The sequence below is a fragment of the Bos indicus genome, chromosome 7 (assembly GCF_029378745.1).
Source record: "Bos indicus isolate NIAB-ARS_2022 breed Sahiwal x Tharparkar chromosome 7, NIAB-ARS_B.indTharparkar_mat_pri_1.0, whole genome shotgun sequence".
In the NCBI taxonomy this organism is placed as follows: Eukaryota; Metazoa; Chordata; class Mammalia; order Artiodactyla; family Bovidae; genus Bos; species Bos indicus.
The window spans coordinates 61,427,802-61,442,891 of NC_091766.1; the positions used below are offsets into that span (position 1 = coordinate 61,427,802).

Below are 15,090 nucleotides of genomic sequence, written 5' to 3' on the forward strand. Positions count from 1 at the left end.
AGGGGCGGCTGCACAGCCTGACTCTTAACTGCCCCCGCCAACCAGTCAGCTCTATGAGGGGCTCTACGAAGGATGGCAGTGAGCTCCAGCCCTGAGCACATGGGGGCTCTGAGTCCAAGATCCTTCTCGAGCTTCTGAATTGTGTGTCCCCTCAGGCAAAATCAGCTGTGAAAACTTCTCAGATCAAGGCCTCCCCAAGGAAGGGCACCCCCATTACACCCTCATCTGCCAGGGTCCCCCCAGTGCAAGTCGGCACACCAGCCCCCCGGACAGCAGCAGCAGTGAGTACGCCCACCTGCGCGTCATCCCCAGCCATAGTCAGGCACACCCAGAAGCCAGGGGAGGACTCTTCAAGCAGCGAGGAGTCCGAGAGCGAGGAGGAGACAGCTCCTGCTGCAGCAGGGGGACAGGTGAGACCAAGTTCATTTGGCTGGGTCAGGGCTGGCCCTCATTGGTCCTTTGGCCCCTGTGATAGGCCTCTCTTCTGTGTCATTCCAGATGAAGTCTATAGGGAAGACCCTCCCAGTGAAAGCTGCCTCACCACCCACCAAGGGGCCCTCAGGAAAAGGGACCACCCCAGGGCCCCCTGGGAAGGCAGGACCTGCAGTGGCACAGGTCAAGGCTGAGGTGCAGGAAGACTCAGAAAGCAGTGAGGAGTCGGACAATGAGGAAGCGGCTGCAACTCCCGCACAGGTGAGGCCTGGGACAGGGCTGAGGATGGGCTAACCCGGGCTGCCTTTGCCCCTGGTATGCAGAAGCCTGAGCGGCACCCTCAGCTCAGCCTCATTCTGCACTTTCCACTCATCTCCTCTGCCTGTAAGAACTGCAGGGTTGAGCTCCAGGGTCTCCTTCATCGCCTTTTGAGCTCCCACTGAGATTTCTTTTTACACCAGCTCTGTTGAGTACTCCGTCTGCCAGGTCCATCCTGTCTGGGGCTCCTTAGGCCCTGGCTCTCATAGTTCCCAGCCTAGATGGGGGACATGGATGTGTACACAGATTGTATCAGCATGTATGACAGGGTTGAGATGGAGGGTGTGTGCCTAGGCCCCAGAACATGGCAGACGATGGTATCTAGGGCCTTTTCAGGAGAGAAGATCTCTTGGATGAAGTGGCACCTAAACTGTGGGTGAAAGAGTTGGCCAGGTGACGTGGAGTTTTCCAGGCAGAGAAACCAGCCTGTGTGGAAGCCAGGAGAGTGCCTGGCTTTTTTGAGTTCCCCAAGCAGAGCATTCTGGTGGGCTCACTAGGGAAGACCATGTGAATGGCAAGTGGTGGGAAGTTTGGAGCTGGGCTGCCTGGGTTCAAGTCCTAGCTCCACGTCCTAGCAAGTGCTATAATCCATCAGGGCCTCTGTTTATTCTTCAGTAAATTGGAAATCGACCTGCACAGAGTTGAATTTGATGAGCTCTTACCTGTCACATCCAGCCAAGGGGCTTGCACACAGCAAGTTCTCATCCATTTCCCTCGAGGGAGCAGACTCAAGAGTTGTCTTCCAGACTGGGAAAGCGGGGAGAAGTGAAGATAGCTCACTCCCTGCTCACTCACCCACCCACCGTTTATTATTTTTAATTGTCTCTCTTTTTTTCACTAACCACTCAAATTAGTCATTTCTTGTTTCCCTGTACCAGAGTACACATTTCTGTGAATTTTTTTGTCTTGCTGTCACTGTTATCTTGTGGGACCCAAGGTCCTGTAATTCCTTTACTGAAATTTTAAGCTATTCTTGGCCTTCCCAGAGTCTCAGCTCAATAGGCTTCTATTCTGTTTTTTCAAGCTACAGACACATTTGACTAGTGCCTTCAAAGTTTCAATGTGCTGATCACTTAAGCACGTCACTTAAGTCTTCGCATTTGAGCCTTCCACCTGTCCCATGAGACAGTGTTCATTTGCTTTGGTTTCTGGATAAGGAAATTAGAGTGTAGTGGAGTTGTTTGGTAATTTGATCCAGCCCCACCAGCCCCTGACTCCAAAGCCTTTCCCACTTCCTTCTACTAAGGTTCTGTTTGTTTTGTTTTTTTGGCCAAGATGCACTGTGGGGTCTTAGTTCCCCAACCAGGGATCAAACTCATGCCGCTGGAGTGGAAGCGCAGTGTCTTAACCACTGGCTCGCTAGGGAAGTCCCCTTCCGCTACATCTTTACCGCAACTTTTCCAGCCACACAAATAGTCAGATTTGGGGGCATCGTATTCTCTTGGGTTGAAAAAAAGAGCAGCCAGTCCCTCTCCAGGGGCCTAGCCTTATAGCCTGGTGCTCTGTCAGACGAAACTGTCTTTCCTAACTTCAGGAGGTCTGACGAGCCTCTGCTAAAACAAGCAGGACTGATAAAAGGAGTCTTACTGGCCAACTTCTTTTCCTCACCTTCATCCAAGGGATGAGGGTAATAACTGCCTCTGTTGTGAGGTTATTATGAGGATTAAATGAGATAATACTTGTTTGGCATCTCCCTCAGTGCTGTACATATTAACTGGTTTCTAATCAGTGTTTTCAGCATTGCTGAGGTCAGAAATTGATCTGCTCAGAGATACCCAGCCAGCTGAAAGTAAACTGTCCACTGAGGAAGCTGAAGTTCAAAACAAACAAATTAACAGTCAGAGGATGGGTTCTGGAAAACCAAATGTCCCAGAAACTCAGAAAGGAGATGATTCGTAATTTAAATGCCATGAATAGAAAGATAGCCCTGGTGTGAGAAAGGCAGGGGAGAGATGTTCAGTGTTTGATGAATGGCCAAATAAGTGGTGTGGTGCCTTCTGGGCCTGAATTTGTGGTGTATATGATCTTATGTCCTGTGACATTGTTACACTTGCTTATCAGTTCTAGTGACTTTTGTAGACTCCTTAGGATTTTCTATATACAGATCATGCCTTCAAATTAAGGACAGTTTTACTTTTTCCTTTCTAATTTAGGTAGCTTTTATTTCTTTTTGTTGCCTTATTGGCCTGGCTAGAACCTCCAGTAAAAGGTTGAATAGTAGTGGTGAGAGCAAACATCCTTGTCTCAATTTTAATCTTAAAAGTAAAGCGTTCTGTTGTGTGATGTTAACTCTAAGTTTTTCATAGATGCTTCTGATCAGATTGAGGAAGTTTCCTTCTATTTCTAATCTGTTGAGAGTTCTTATCATGAATTGGAGTTAGCTTTTTGTCAAGTGCTTTTTCTTTATGAAAGTGATTTTTTTTTTCTTTTGTTAATATGTATGACATTAGTTGTTTTAGGGGTATTAAATCAATCTTTCGTTCTTGGAATAAATCCATCTTGGTCAGAGTGCATTCTCTTTTTTATTTGTTGCTGAGTTTGGTTTGTGAATTATTTGTGAGGATTTTTGTGTCTTGTGTTCACAAAGAATATTGGTCTGTAGTTTCCTTGTGATATCTTTGCCTGGCTTTGGTATTGTGTGATCCTGCCTCATAAAACCTCTTTTCTCAGAGTTTGTGTTGCACTGGTGTTATTTCTTTTCTTAACACAATTCAAATTTATAAGTAAAGCCATCTGGCCCTAGCCTTTTTGTGTATGTGGGTGAAGATTTTTAATGACTCAGTCAGTTTCTCTAACTGATGTTGGTGTATTCGAATTAGTTTATATTTTGTACCTTTTAATACCCTGTGCACAGTTAATAATTTGTGCCCTTCTAGAAACTTGTCCATTTTCATCTCAGTTGTGTAGCTGATTAGCTTAAATTTGTTCATAATATTCTTCTATATCCTTTTAATATCCATAGGAATAATTTTTGGTAATTTGTGTCTTCTGTCCTATTACTTGGTCACTTTAACTAAAGAATTACAAATTTCATTCTTTTCAAAGGAATAACTTTTGGCTTCATTGATTTTTTTTTTCCTCTTATTTTCCTGTTTTCTATTTCATTAATTTCCAGTGATCTTTATTATTTCTTCCCTTACTTTGAGTTGATATGCTCTTCCTTTTCTAGCCTTTTAAGATGGAATCTTAGATTTTTTTTTAATTTTAGATTTTTCTTTCTAATTTAAACATTTAACACAATAAATTTCCCTCTGAGGACTGTATTAGCTTTGTCCCATGAATTTTAAAGTACTGTCTTTTTAATTTTATTCTTTGAGCCATGGATTATTAAGAAGTGGGTTGGGACTTCCCTGTTGGTCAAATGGCTGAGACTCTACACTCCCAATGCAGGGGGCTTGGGTTCAATCCCTGGTCAAGGAACTAGATCCTCCTTGCTGCAGCTGAGATGCAGTGCAGACAAGTAAATATCTTAAAAAAGAAGTGTGTTGAGGGACTTCCCTGGCAGTCCAGTGGTTAAAACTGTGTGCTTCCACTGCAGGGAGGCTGGTTCAATCCCAGGTTAAGGAACTAAGATCTCACATGTTACGCAACGTGGCCACACACCAGAAAAAAAAAAGGGTGGGGTAATTTCTAAATGTATGGAATTAATACAGATTTGTTTTTTGTTGATTTTTAGTTTAATTCTGTTGTGGCTATAGAATATATTTTGTGTGATTTCAATCCTTTTAAACTTACTGACTAGGGCAACTTAGACATGGTGTCTTTTGTTTTTTGTAAGTCTATGTCAAAGACTTTACTCCCCTCTGATAATTTGAGTTCTGTGCTGATTAGCTCCTTTCTTCATCACACATAGGCTATGCTTTAGACTGGTTTCTTTGTTCAATTGATGAATGTTAATTTCACTTGGTCTTATATAAATGAGGGAAGCCAAGTTATGGGGCATATCTCTGCTCAGATGACATCTCTGAATGAGATGGGCCTTGAGATGCTGCCAGATCCCTCATCCTATTTCACATTAGCAAAGTTTCCTTTCACACTCTTATTAAGGATTTTGCTTTTTGTTGCTCTTGAGTTTCTGGTCTGTATTTGCTGGAGACACTGATAAACTTTTAGGGGATTCCTTGGACATCAGTTAAGGTTAGGTTAAGCTGAAGAAACCTCAGACAACAGTGGTTTTCCTTTTTGTTCTGCCATCCTGAGTACCTGGCTTCTACCTGATAGACTAAGATGGCTGCTTGAGCTCCAGCTATTGCCTCAGTATTCCAGGCAGCGGGAAGGAAGAAGACACATCTTCTACATGTGTAAGAAAGTCAAATGTATGCTTGACTTAGATTCGTTAGCTAATCACGTGGCCACCTAGCTGAAAGGGAGCCTGGGAAACCTTTGTTCAGGGTAGTCTTATGCTTAGCTAACTCGAAGAAAAAGCGCTCACAACAGTAACGCGTGAGTGCTTATTGTGTGCCAGCACTGTGTTAAGCACTGTGGTATCTCCCATTTCATCCTCACCCTTCCTCATTCCCATTTTACAGAGGAAGAAAGTGAAGTCCAGTGACGTCAAATGGTTTGCCCAGGTTCATACAGGTGTTATTGGAGGAGTCAGAATCCAGACTCTGGCATCTGACTCCAGAATCGGCATTCTTGGCTAACTGCTTATGTCCTTTATGTAATTAATTCCCTTTTCTCCTTCCAGGTGAAGACTTCAGTGAAAACCCCTCAGACCAAAGCCAACTCTTCTGCCACCAGAGTGGCTTCAGCCAAAGCAGCAGCACCAGCTCCTGGAAAGGGGGGCCTTGCTGTTGCTCAAGCCAAAGTGGGGTCCCCAGCCAAGGCGAGTAGGACCAGAGCCAAAAGAGGTGCTGGGGTGGAATGGAGGGGAGGACCAAGCAATGGTGCAATGGCCCTAGCCTAGACAAGGGTCCCGCACAGGTGGGAGTGACCTCCCCAGAACTGTGCCCTGGGTGGGGTTTCACCTAAAGGGAACCGTGCTTTCCTCTTCCTCCCTCAGTACCATTCCCTCCTCCCGATTCAGGTAAAACCACCAGCGAGAACCCCCCAGAGTAGCGCCGTCTCTGGGAGGGGCCAGGTGTCTGTGCCGGCTGTGGGGAAGGCAGCAGCTGCAGCAGCCCAGGCCCAGCCGGGGCCTGTCAAGGGCTCACAGGAGGACTCGGAGAGCAGTGAGGAGGAGTCGGACAGTGAGGGAGAGGCACCTCCTCAGGTGAGGCCTCGGGGGGCGGAGAGCAGCCCCATGCTTGTCCTCTGGACCAGGAGCCACCCACAGCACAGCTGCACGTGCCCCAGCCGTCTCCTAACCCTCCTTTCCTGATCCTGTTTCTTTGTCTCCAGGGGAAGCCCTCAGGAAAGACCCCCCAGGTCAGAACTGCCTCAGCCCCCACCAAGGCGTCCCCCAAGAAAGGGGCTGCCCCGGTACCCCCTGGGAAGGCAGGACCCCCAGCCACCCAGGCCAAGAGGCAGGAGGAGGACTCGGAGAGCAGCAGCGAGGAGGAGTCGGACAGTGATGGGGACGTGCCAGCTGCTGCACCTCCAGCCCAGGTGAGGCCTCATGAGGAAGCAGCTGTGGTGCCAGGCCTCCAAGCTTCTGCCACCTGCTCCCATGTCAAAACTTGGGCTCAGGGCCAGGTGAAGAAGCAAGACCAGATTTAGGCTCTGCATCCAGGGACCTTTCCCCCAGCTGCTGTCCCCAATGTTTCCTTGGGTAAAACCTCCTACAAATAACCCCCGTCCCTCGCCAAACCAGGGCCTCCCCAGTAAAAGGTGGCTTTGGTACTCCCATATCTGCCAAGGCCTCCACGATGCACATGGTCCCACCAGCCCAGTGGGAGGCCAGGCCAGGCCCTCAAGGATGTCCCAGTCAGAGAACCAGGAGGGGGCTTCAATGTGGTGTAGGTACCATGAGGCCCTGGGGGGTGGGAGGAAGCCAAATCTCTCACCCCGTCGTCCTGTAGGCAATGGGGCCTGGGGCCTCCTGTTGGTATGTGTATCTCTCAGGGAGAGTTCTTCTTCTAGCTCAGTGTGAAGCCTAGAGAGTGGGGAGAGAGAAGGAATGAGGACCCGACTTTTATCTGGATGATTTTTCCTCTGTCTGCTTGTAGGAGTGGCTACAACCTGTAGTTCAGGGTGACAGACTCCAGGACTCACAGGGCTCAGAGAGTGGTGCAGACCTAGTGGAGGTGATAGATGGCAGCTGACATGAAGCCTTGGTGTCAGGAGGGACCGAGGGAGTGGTGGCAACAAGGGCAAACTAGAAAGATGGCCACTTTTGGCTCCAGCCAGTTGTGACCTAATGGACATGTGTGGCTAGATCTTCCATTCCTTAAGGGAAGCTGGCAATCCCTGCTCCAGGCTGAGCTCTAATCCCTCCTAGATATATGTTTTCTTCACAAGTAAACAAGCACCAAGAGGTGTAAGTGCTCATAGCACTAACCTCTCTGCCTTCGGTATAGCAGATCAACTACTGAGCATGGTGTCTTGTTGATAGAGATGAAGGCATGAAAGACGTTGGCCCTGCCTTCAAGGAACTTGTAGTCTGTAGGGCGAGACAAGGTGACGGGGTTACTGGAGCATGTTCCTGATGGAGCTGGGAAAATGAGTGTCTGAGAGGGTGGATGAGATGACTGAGCTGAGCTTAGAGGAAGACCTGGGGTTCGCTAGACACTAAAGTGGAGAGAGGCTCCCCAGGGAGGAGATGGGAGAGTGTGGAAAGGAGAGGGGTTTTGAAGTCAGGTGGGCTCAGCAAAGGCCAGCTGTCCTGCAGGCAGCAGTCACTTCTAGTTGCTTGTTACCAATAAAATCTATGGGAGCCTAAATGCCAGAATGAGACACGAGGGTCCTAGCCATGTTTTGGACCGTGATGCTTTTTGTAAAGTTTTAATCAGGTTATTCTATCAGTCAGGACATCTTAATCTGCAAGAGAAAACAAGAGCTACTTCACAAGAGCTCAGATGGTTCTTAAGGGGGTTGGTCATCTCAGGGCATGAAGTTTCATGGTAGGGCTCCTGTGAAGGTGGTCCCTTAAGCTCAGCATCATTGGTGACTCAGATTTCTTCTCTCTCCATGCCTCGTCTGCCTCTTTGTCACAGCAGGGCTGCAGCATCTCCTAAAGAGAAAATCCCCCAGTTGACTTCCCCTCCACTTAGCTCCTTGACCAGATCTAAGGCATGTGTTCTACCTGTCCTCTGCCATCCCCTCCCCCTGCAAAAAAAAAAAAAAAGCCACTCACTGATGAGGGGCCTGCAGTTCCCGAGATTGGCTGGGACAAAGGGCCACCCTCTCCAAAGCCTGTGGTAGGGGCCACTAGAACAGAGACAGGTCGTGTTAGCAAGGAAGACACGGGGACTTGGCTGTTGCAGTGTGCACTGTAGTTGACCCAGTGAAAAACTGGGAAGTGCACGCCCAAATCAGAATCTTCTAGCTTTTCTTGAGAGATTGGAGGCTCCAGGGACTTCCCTGGTGGTCCAGTGGCTAAGACTCTGCGCTCCCAGTGCTGGGGCCTGGGTTCAACCTGTGGTCAGGGAACTAGATCCCACATGCAGCAACTAAGACCCAATATAGCCAAATAAATAATGGATTAATTCTGTGCATGTTAAGTCGCTCAAGTCATGTCTGACTCTTTGCAACACTATGGGCTGTAGCCCACCAGGCTCCTCTGTCCATGGGATTCTCCAGGCAAGGATACTGGAGTGGGCTCCATGCGCTCCTCCAACGGACCTTCCCCACCCAAGGATCAATCCCATGTCTCTTAACTCTCCTGCATTGGCAGGTGGGTTCAAGAAGCTGGAGGCCCCAGCAGTGTGGGTCCTGCTTTTCTGAGTAGTAAAAATTGGACCTTCACACCAATGGGGAAGCACAGAGCTGCCCTCTGCCCTGGCCTGGGCTCCCCTCCGCCACCAGCACCTTTCAGTTTAGTCCCTGCTCTAGGTCCTCCTCTGGCTCCTGACTGCCATCACCAGCCAGCCCCCCTCATTTATTCTTGGGCTGGCAGGAGAGGATAACAGCTGGTTGAACTGCTCTCAGCCGGCTCCTGCTTTTAGCTGGGGATGTGACAGCCGGATGTGAGCTGTGCTGGGGCCTCTGGCTCACCCCTGCCACCTTGTCCTAGGCGGCTGTCACCTCTCATTCAGACGCCTCGCCAGCAGCACGCCTGCCCTTGGGTTTTAGTAGTGCCTGACTCACACATCCCTTTCACGGTTGGAGTCAGCTCTGGAGGAAGGATCGGCAGCGTGCAGGCCTGTGTTCCCGGCGTCTGTGGGGCATGCTGGCCACCCCGCCGCACACACTGTGTAAAGGGGGTCATGCTATCTTCCCAGGAGAGAGAGGATCGTTGCTCACCGGTCTCAGTTGTGCTTCCTCTCTGCTAACGAACGCCCCCTTGCCCACCATGTTCTTGTCCCCTCAGAAAGAGGGTAGCTCCAAAACTGCCACAAGCAAGACCCTGGCCCCAGCGTCCCTGGAGAAGAAAGCAGAGGAGTCCTCAACCAGCAGTGATGAGGACCTGCCATCCAGCCAGGTAGGCCGGGCCTGTCCCTAAGGGCACTTAGGCTAAGAGCTGAGCAGATGCGCCTGGGAGATGGCGGGGGCTGGGGCACGGGGAGGGCAGGTCTATCCCACTTACAGCACTTCCCCATTTCCCGAGCTCTCTTTTTTTTTAACACTTTCATCTCCACAATAACCCTGGGAGGCAGGTAGCAGAGCCTGCCAATGGAGGGTCAGAGTTGGCTCCCACAGCCCCGAGGCGCAGGTACACAGCATGCCGCCTGACAGGGAGAGCCTTTTACTGCGGGAGGCACGTGCTGTGTCAGGAATCGAGGCCCAACAAGCTGGAGTGATCTCCCAAACTCCTATGACCCGTAAGAAGCCCAGGAAGAGGCAGGCACTGGTCCCTGGTTCCATGTGTACCCCACTTCCTGTTAGGACCCAGGAGCCTTCTCTGCAGGGTCTGTCAGAGCCCCGGGGGCCTGGTCCCAGACCTCGCTCAGGAAGCTACGGCCCATCTTCACAGGCTGCCAGCCATCCTCCCCTGGCTCCACCCCTGAGGGCGGAACCAAGTCCCCCATCTCCCCAGCTCCAGAGGCTTGCTGGCGTTCACCTGGCAGGAATCTGGGTTTCTGTGTGAGCCCCAGGCCTTTCCCACAGCCAGCACTGCCCTCTGTCCTCCCCTAGCCCCAAGGTACTAGAAGCTGCCGCCAGGTCCTTCAGAGATGCCGGAGTTCCCAACCGCCGGATGAGTGGGGTCTCCCTATCCAGCTCCCCTTAAATGTCATATCACACACTGATGAGTCCATCAGCAGGGTCAGGTGTCATGCACACCCGTGGTGCTGGGGTGTTCACTGTCTTTCTCTCCTTAATAGCCCAGATTAGAAGAGTAACTGTGAACAACTCCATCTACCGTTGGCCCCTTCCTGAGGGCCAAGGACAGTGCTGGTCCCCATATTTTCATTTTTCTGTTTAATCCCCAGACCAGCCCTATGAGGAAAGGTGCTTCTTTTATGACCATTTTGAGGAGGAAGGAACAAGTCCAGAGAGGTTGGACAAGCTGCCCTGGCATCACATTGCTGTCATAAGGGCACAGACCTGGTGTCAGAACCCAGGCTGTCCGTATTTGCTCGCTCCCTGGCCCTGCCCTGACACTCCCCTCCCTGTGGCAGCGGGGCTCGGGCCCTGCCCTCGGGCTCTCCGTGGAGCCTTTCAGAGCCTGCCTTCTCTGTGCAGAATCTAAACAGCTGGGAGGGAGGGGGCCGCTTCTCCCTTCTCTGCGGGGGCGGACTAACACAATTAAAATGAACATCATGCTTAAACTGAACCATTTAATTGGTACGTTAGTCCTCAAGGTTTTGGAGTCCCTGTTAGAAAAGAAAAAGGAAAAAAATTCAGCGCTTTGAGCATTCCCCAGAAGGATTCAGGGAAGCCGGCACAGCCCAGGGGAGCTGCAGCCTCCTCCCAACTTTGGGGGTTTTTAGCTCCTTAATCCCCAGCTCTCTAATTATGATTATTATCGTTATTATGCATTTATCAAGTACTTCTCTACTGGTGAGTTTCACTGTTTTTATTATTAGCCCATCACTGAGAGTAAGAAATTGATACCAGGGTGGTGGGCAGAGCCCCAGGCTGGGAGGCAGAGAGGGGCTGTGGGTCCATTCCCAGGTCCCCTCACTGCCTTAGTCTCCCCCGCTGCAGGGGTTGGGCTTATGTCTTTGCTCTGAAAGACAGATCAGGGGATGGTCCCTGCATGGCTTAGCCCTGTTGTGTAGGCATTAATCCCAGGCCAGAGTCTGTGCCAGGGCCTAGGGTAGGTACCAAATTTTAACAGACAAGGCCTTGCCTTTAGAGTTCCAGGGTGAGTTGGAAAGAAAGAAGAGACCTCTAAGAAGCTGAAATTAAGGTGTTAAATCAAAGATCTAAAGTCTAGCATGGTTGGTCCTAGGAGTTCCTGTCTGGTGCTTGGAGGACCAGCTTCCAGCCCTGGCTCTGACACCAGTTTGCTGGTTACCCTGGGTGAGGCCACTGGCCCTCTCAACCCCTGGGGTGAGACTCCCTGAGGGCTGGTGAACCATGGAGGCTCTGGGCCACATGCCCAGGAGTGGGATTTTTCAGCTCCCTCAGGTGTGGGCCTAGGATGTGCTACCAGCTCCAGACAGTTCTGGGAGAGGCCTCAGAGAAGTGCTGCCATCCAGAGCTCAGGTCCCCTCGTGTTTGTGTCCCTTGTCCCTGGGCTCAGCAGTCTAGGCCAACCCACTGCCCCCCCACCCGCCATGACCTGAATGAGGGCACTCTTGTGATGCACAGCTGTGACTTCTGGAAGGCCACTGGGTTTGGTCCTGCAGGCACTGACCCCTGCAGTAGAAAGGGATACTGTGTGTTCCCTCTGGGCCTTCACTGCCCAGCACCTACAGGGGGCGGAGTGGAGGTCCAGCCAGGTGTTCAGGCTGCTTCCGCTTCCAGTGAGTCTTTCCTGACCCACCCCAGAAAGAAGGTCCTTGTCATCCCATGTGTATTGTGCTTTGTGGTTTCCAAAGCAGACCAGAAGCTCTTTGGTGAGAGAGCCCAGACTGGGTTACTAAGAGCCTTCCAGCAGGTGGGAGAGTGAGGCTCACGAATCTCGGGCTGGACCACACGGCGAGGTCGTGGCAGAGATGGGGTCAGAAGTATGCTCCATGTACCCCACCTTTGAACCCTCCTCTCCCATCCAGGGCTCCATGCCCCACCCCAGCTCAGAGGCAGGGCGGGCAGCGTGGGCAGGTAGAGCAGGGCGGAGGCTTCTGCTGCAGAGCTGCTTTTAATATCCCAGACGCTATTGTTTGCCTCAGTGGGTTCGCTGCCTCTCTTCGTCCCCGACAATCTGTTCCTCTGTCTTCTCACATATATATAGATCCCCCCTCCCTCAACTGAAAGCCTTCTCCCACTTCCATCCTTCTCTCTTTCATCACGTGGGAAGGAAGTCTCTGGAAGTGGCAGATCAGAGCGGCTGTGGGGGAGGCTGTTTGGCAGGGGTAGGCAGGGCCCGGGCCCGGCAGAGCTTCCCCCTCGGGCGGGCCCCTTTCTGCTCCATTTTGTGTTGCCTTTCCCGTAGCACCCTGGAGGACGCGAAGTCAGGCCCAGTGGGGTGGGCAGAGACCTGGGTTCCAGACCATGGCCATGGGCAGCTCCCTTCTGTTCTTCTGCACTCTGTCTCCCTGTGGGGTCAGGGGGTGGGGGCAGAACTCAGACCAGGTCAGCTTTCTGGGGAGTGGAACATAGGCTCCCTGGGTGTCCTTCTATGTGGTGGGCATGTTCACTGGAGCTGTGGTTCCCAGACGTCCGCCAAGAGTCCACAGGGAGTGTTACTTTTTTCTCTTTTTTTTCAGTGTCTTACTGGAAAATGCAGAGCATGCCCCAAGCTAGAACAGTGTAGAGTCGCCAGTCACCATCCCAGCTTTGGTAGTTCTGGACTTGTGACCAGTCTTGGTTCATCCACATCTTCACTCTCTTCCCCAACACCACTAGATTCCTCCTTTTTTTCTTTCTTTAAAGCACAGTCATTAAAAAGTTGGCCCACCTAGTCAGCGTCCCCATTTCCCCAGTTGCCTCATGACGTTTTCTGTATCTGGTCAAATAGGAATCTAGACAAGGGCCACCGGCTACATTGGTCCCTTTGGTCTTAGTTGGTTTTCCCTGAGCAGTTTACTTGTTGAAGATCCTGGGCCCGTGTAGTTTGGGCCACATTCCTGTGTCCTGGGAGGAGGCGGCATCAGAGTCTTGGGCATGGGGGCAACTAGACTGTGAACAGCCCCCTAGGCGAACCGTCAGGCAGCTAACGGGGCATTGCTCAGAGCGCCCCGCACAGCAGGTGTGTGTCTCTGAAGTCAGCGAGAGGAAGGAGCCTGACCTCCACATTCTGGGCCTGACTTGGCTTCAGTTAGGCTCTGTGACCTTGGGCAACTGTCCCTCCCCTCAGGACTTGTGGTTTTCCCATCTGTATGATGGAGTTGATACTGCTGATCTCAGGGGTTCCTCTGAGGGTTGGGTGGGCTCCTGTGAGCTCTGAGGTGCTGTGCAGGGTCTTGGCGGGTACCTGGGCTGGGAGTGAGCTGGCAGAGCCTTGTGAGCTCTCTGGAACCCTTGCCTTGTGACACCCTCCCCTACCCACCTTCCCTTTCCCCTGGCCAAGCTGTTAATCACTGGGGGGGTGTGTTTTGTTTTTGTTTTTCAAGGTGATTAAAACCCCTCTGATTTTTGTCGACCCTAATCGTAGTCCAGCTGGTCCAGCTGCTACCCCCGCCCAAGCGCAGGCTACAGGCACCCTGAGGAAGGCTCAGGCCTTGGAGAGCACAGCCAGGAGCTCCTCTGAGAGCGAGGACGAGGACGTGATCCCCGCTACACAGTGCCCGACTCCTGGTGAGCACGGGCCACACTGCAGGGCTGACTCCCTGGCTGCAGCTGCCAGGCGTGTGCACACACACATACACGCACACACGCGCACACACATCCATTGAGGTGCCAAAGGGAGAAGACACTGGCTGAGTCTCAGCAAGTAGTTGGTCTGGAGGGGCTTAGGGCAAGGTCTCGACCCTATGTTGGCTCATTCCCATGAGGATCTGGCTTGAGCAATAACTGTGCCAGGGCTTCTCTGCGTGGGCTCCAAAAGGTAGAACCCAGACTAGAGACTCGAAGCTGCATTGACCAGGTTTGTAGTTCAGGAGGAGCCTTGTAACAGCTGGCTGACTGAACTTGGAGAGGGCTGCAGGGTAGTGAGCCTCTCATTCCTGGTGGCATGTGAAGGAGATCAAGTAATCCCTAAACAGAGAGGTGTAGGGAGGAGTTCCTGGAGACAAGACCAGATCTGGGTTTTCTTTGACTTTCGACAATCTGATTCCGACAGTGATAGCAAGGAAATGGGTAATCATTATCGGTGTTGTTACCAGGACACTTTTTGATGAGGATATTAGTACCTGATCTTGGCGGGTTTATTAAGAAATGCAGATTAGCACAAAAGAAAAAGCATCACTTGTAATCCCACTGTCCAAAATAATCACTGTTAACATTTTATAGCTATTAACTTTACAAACACCAAAGGTACACTGAGTATTTTTAGTGAGACCATACTGTACATATGCTCAGTAATCTTGGTATGTTGTGACGTTCCGTAGTTACAGCGTGATCCCCACTGGCTACAGAGTGGTCACCTGGGAATCCTGCAGTTTTTTCAGCTAGTGTTGAGGTGGAGGAAGCTAAGGATTTTATTTGGGGTGTTGGGCTGTTTCAAACAGTGCTGCAGTGAACACATGTGATTGAGCCTCTACACATGACCAAGGCTTTTCTAAGAGAGAGGGTTTTAAATGTGCAGAGTCGTGTTTGGCTCCAGTGCTCTGCCTGTCCTCTTAGCCAGCGAGGGGGACTGCAGGAGGGGAGGGGCTGAGGAAAAGGCCTGGGGTGTTGCCCACAGCTGCCGTCTCATCTCCTTATAAAACATGGAGACAGCAGCTGCTCCTGCCTGGAAGGCTTGGGAGGGAGTTTAAGGGGCTTCTAGCACATGGGCCCTGGGCACTGCACGAGGTTCCCAGGATGGGCTTGATAGAGCGGGTTTTGCTGCTTGGAGGAGGCCACGGGGCTTCTCAGCCCTGACATACCCCCTCCCCCTCCATCCCAGCCACTAGGACCAGCGTGGTGACTGTGCCCACGGCACCCCCAAAGGCGGCCCTCAGAGCCAGTGTGGTGGGGGCTCCCAGCAGTGAGGACACAAGTCAGGGGTCTGAAGGCAAGAAGCAGGAGGCCTCAGCCACTCAGGTACCTGGTGGGCAAGGGGGCTCTGCCGGGCCAGCGGGCTGAGGGGCCCCTCCTCAACACCAC

At 51.4% G+C, this 15,090-nt stretch overlaps 1 protein-coding gene across 9 annotated transcripts in view; it reads left to right on the plus strand.

Moving 5' to 3' along the window:
• The window catches only part of TCOF1 (treacle ribosome biogenesis factor 1), a 38,411-nt gene that overhangs the window by 13,928 nt on the left and 9,393 nt on the right, over positions 1-15,090 (plus strand). For 5 of the 9 annotated variants that reach the window (XR_002181148.2, XR_011567750.1, XM_019965239.2 and 2 more), the window contains 8 exons: positions 156-410; positions 499-693; positions 5,441-5,578; positions 5,780-5,965; positions 6,094-6,300; positions 9,164-9,274; positions 13,455-13,638; positions 14,891-15,027. Coding sequence is in view for 7 of the 9 variants with exons in the window: in XM_019965239.2 (XP_019820798.2) it covers positions 156-410; positions 499-693; positions 5,441-5,578; positions 5,780-5,965; positions 6,094-6,300; positions 9,164-9,274; positions 13,455-13,638; positions 14,891-15,027 (1,413 nt within the window). In the remaining 2 variants the exon portion in view is untranslated. Of the gene's footprint in view, positions 1-155; positions 411-498; positions 694-5,440; positions 5,579-5,779; positions 5,966-6,093; positions 6,301-9,163; positions 9,275-13,454; positions 13,639-14,890; positions 15,028-15,090 lie in introns of those variants that run through there. The other 4 variants (XM_070793853.1, XM_070793852.1, XM_070793854.1 and 1 more) reach the window with 4 other exon arrangements.